Raw genomic sequence first — 378 nt, 5'->3', positions numbered from 1 at the left:
GCTACGAGCACGCGCCCACCGGAGACATCTCCAAGAGCCTCATCCGCAACCCGGCCGAGCAGCTCCCGCTGCGGGCGCTGAAGGACAGCAACGCGGCCGCGGCTGCGGGGACACCGGGCCTCAGCCCCAAGTGCCCCAACGTGGCGGTGGCAGCCATCCGCGAGCACGGCTCCTCGGCCTCGCTGGGGGAACTGGTCTTCCGCCCGCCGTCCCCCATCGACCTGCGGCGCAGCATCGACCAGGCGCTGTGCCGCCGGCACCTGCTGCGTGAGGGGCTGTTCGGGCGGCCGCGCCGCGGCTCCGGGGCCTCCATCCGCACCTTTGAGCCCCAAGCCAGCATGGCGCGCTGCAGCTCCCTGACCGAGCTGCCCCGCGGAG

At 74.1% G+C, this 378-nt stretch overlaps 1 protein-coding gene across 1 annotated transcript in view; it reads left to right on the top strand.

The window, feature by feature from the left end:
* PRRT3 (proline rich transmembrane protein 3) overlaps nucleotides 1-378 on the top strand; it is a 3,308-nt gene that overhangs the window by 2,757 nt on the left and 173 nt on the right. The window contains exon 5 of the mRNA XM_031555510.1: nucleotides 25-343. Within this exon, the coding sequence (XP_031411370.1) occupies nucleotides 25-343 (319 nt within the window). The remainder of the gene's footprint in view (nucleotides 1-24; nucleotides 344-378) is intronic.

Source organism: Meleagris gallopavo, chromosome 14 (genome assembly GCF_000146605.3).
Source record: "Meleagris gallopavo isolate NT-WF06-2002-E0010 breed Aviagen turkey brand Nicholas breeding stock chromosome 14, Turkey_5.1, whole genome shotgun sequence".
Classification (NCBI taxonomy): domain Eukaryota; kingdom Metazoa; phylum Chordata; class Aves; order Galliformes; family Phasianidae; genus Meleagris; species Meleagris gallopavo.
The sequence above is the reverse complement of the archived record's forward strand: the minus strand, read 5'-3'. Positions and strand labels throughout refer to the sequence as shown.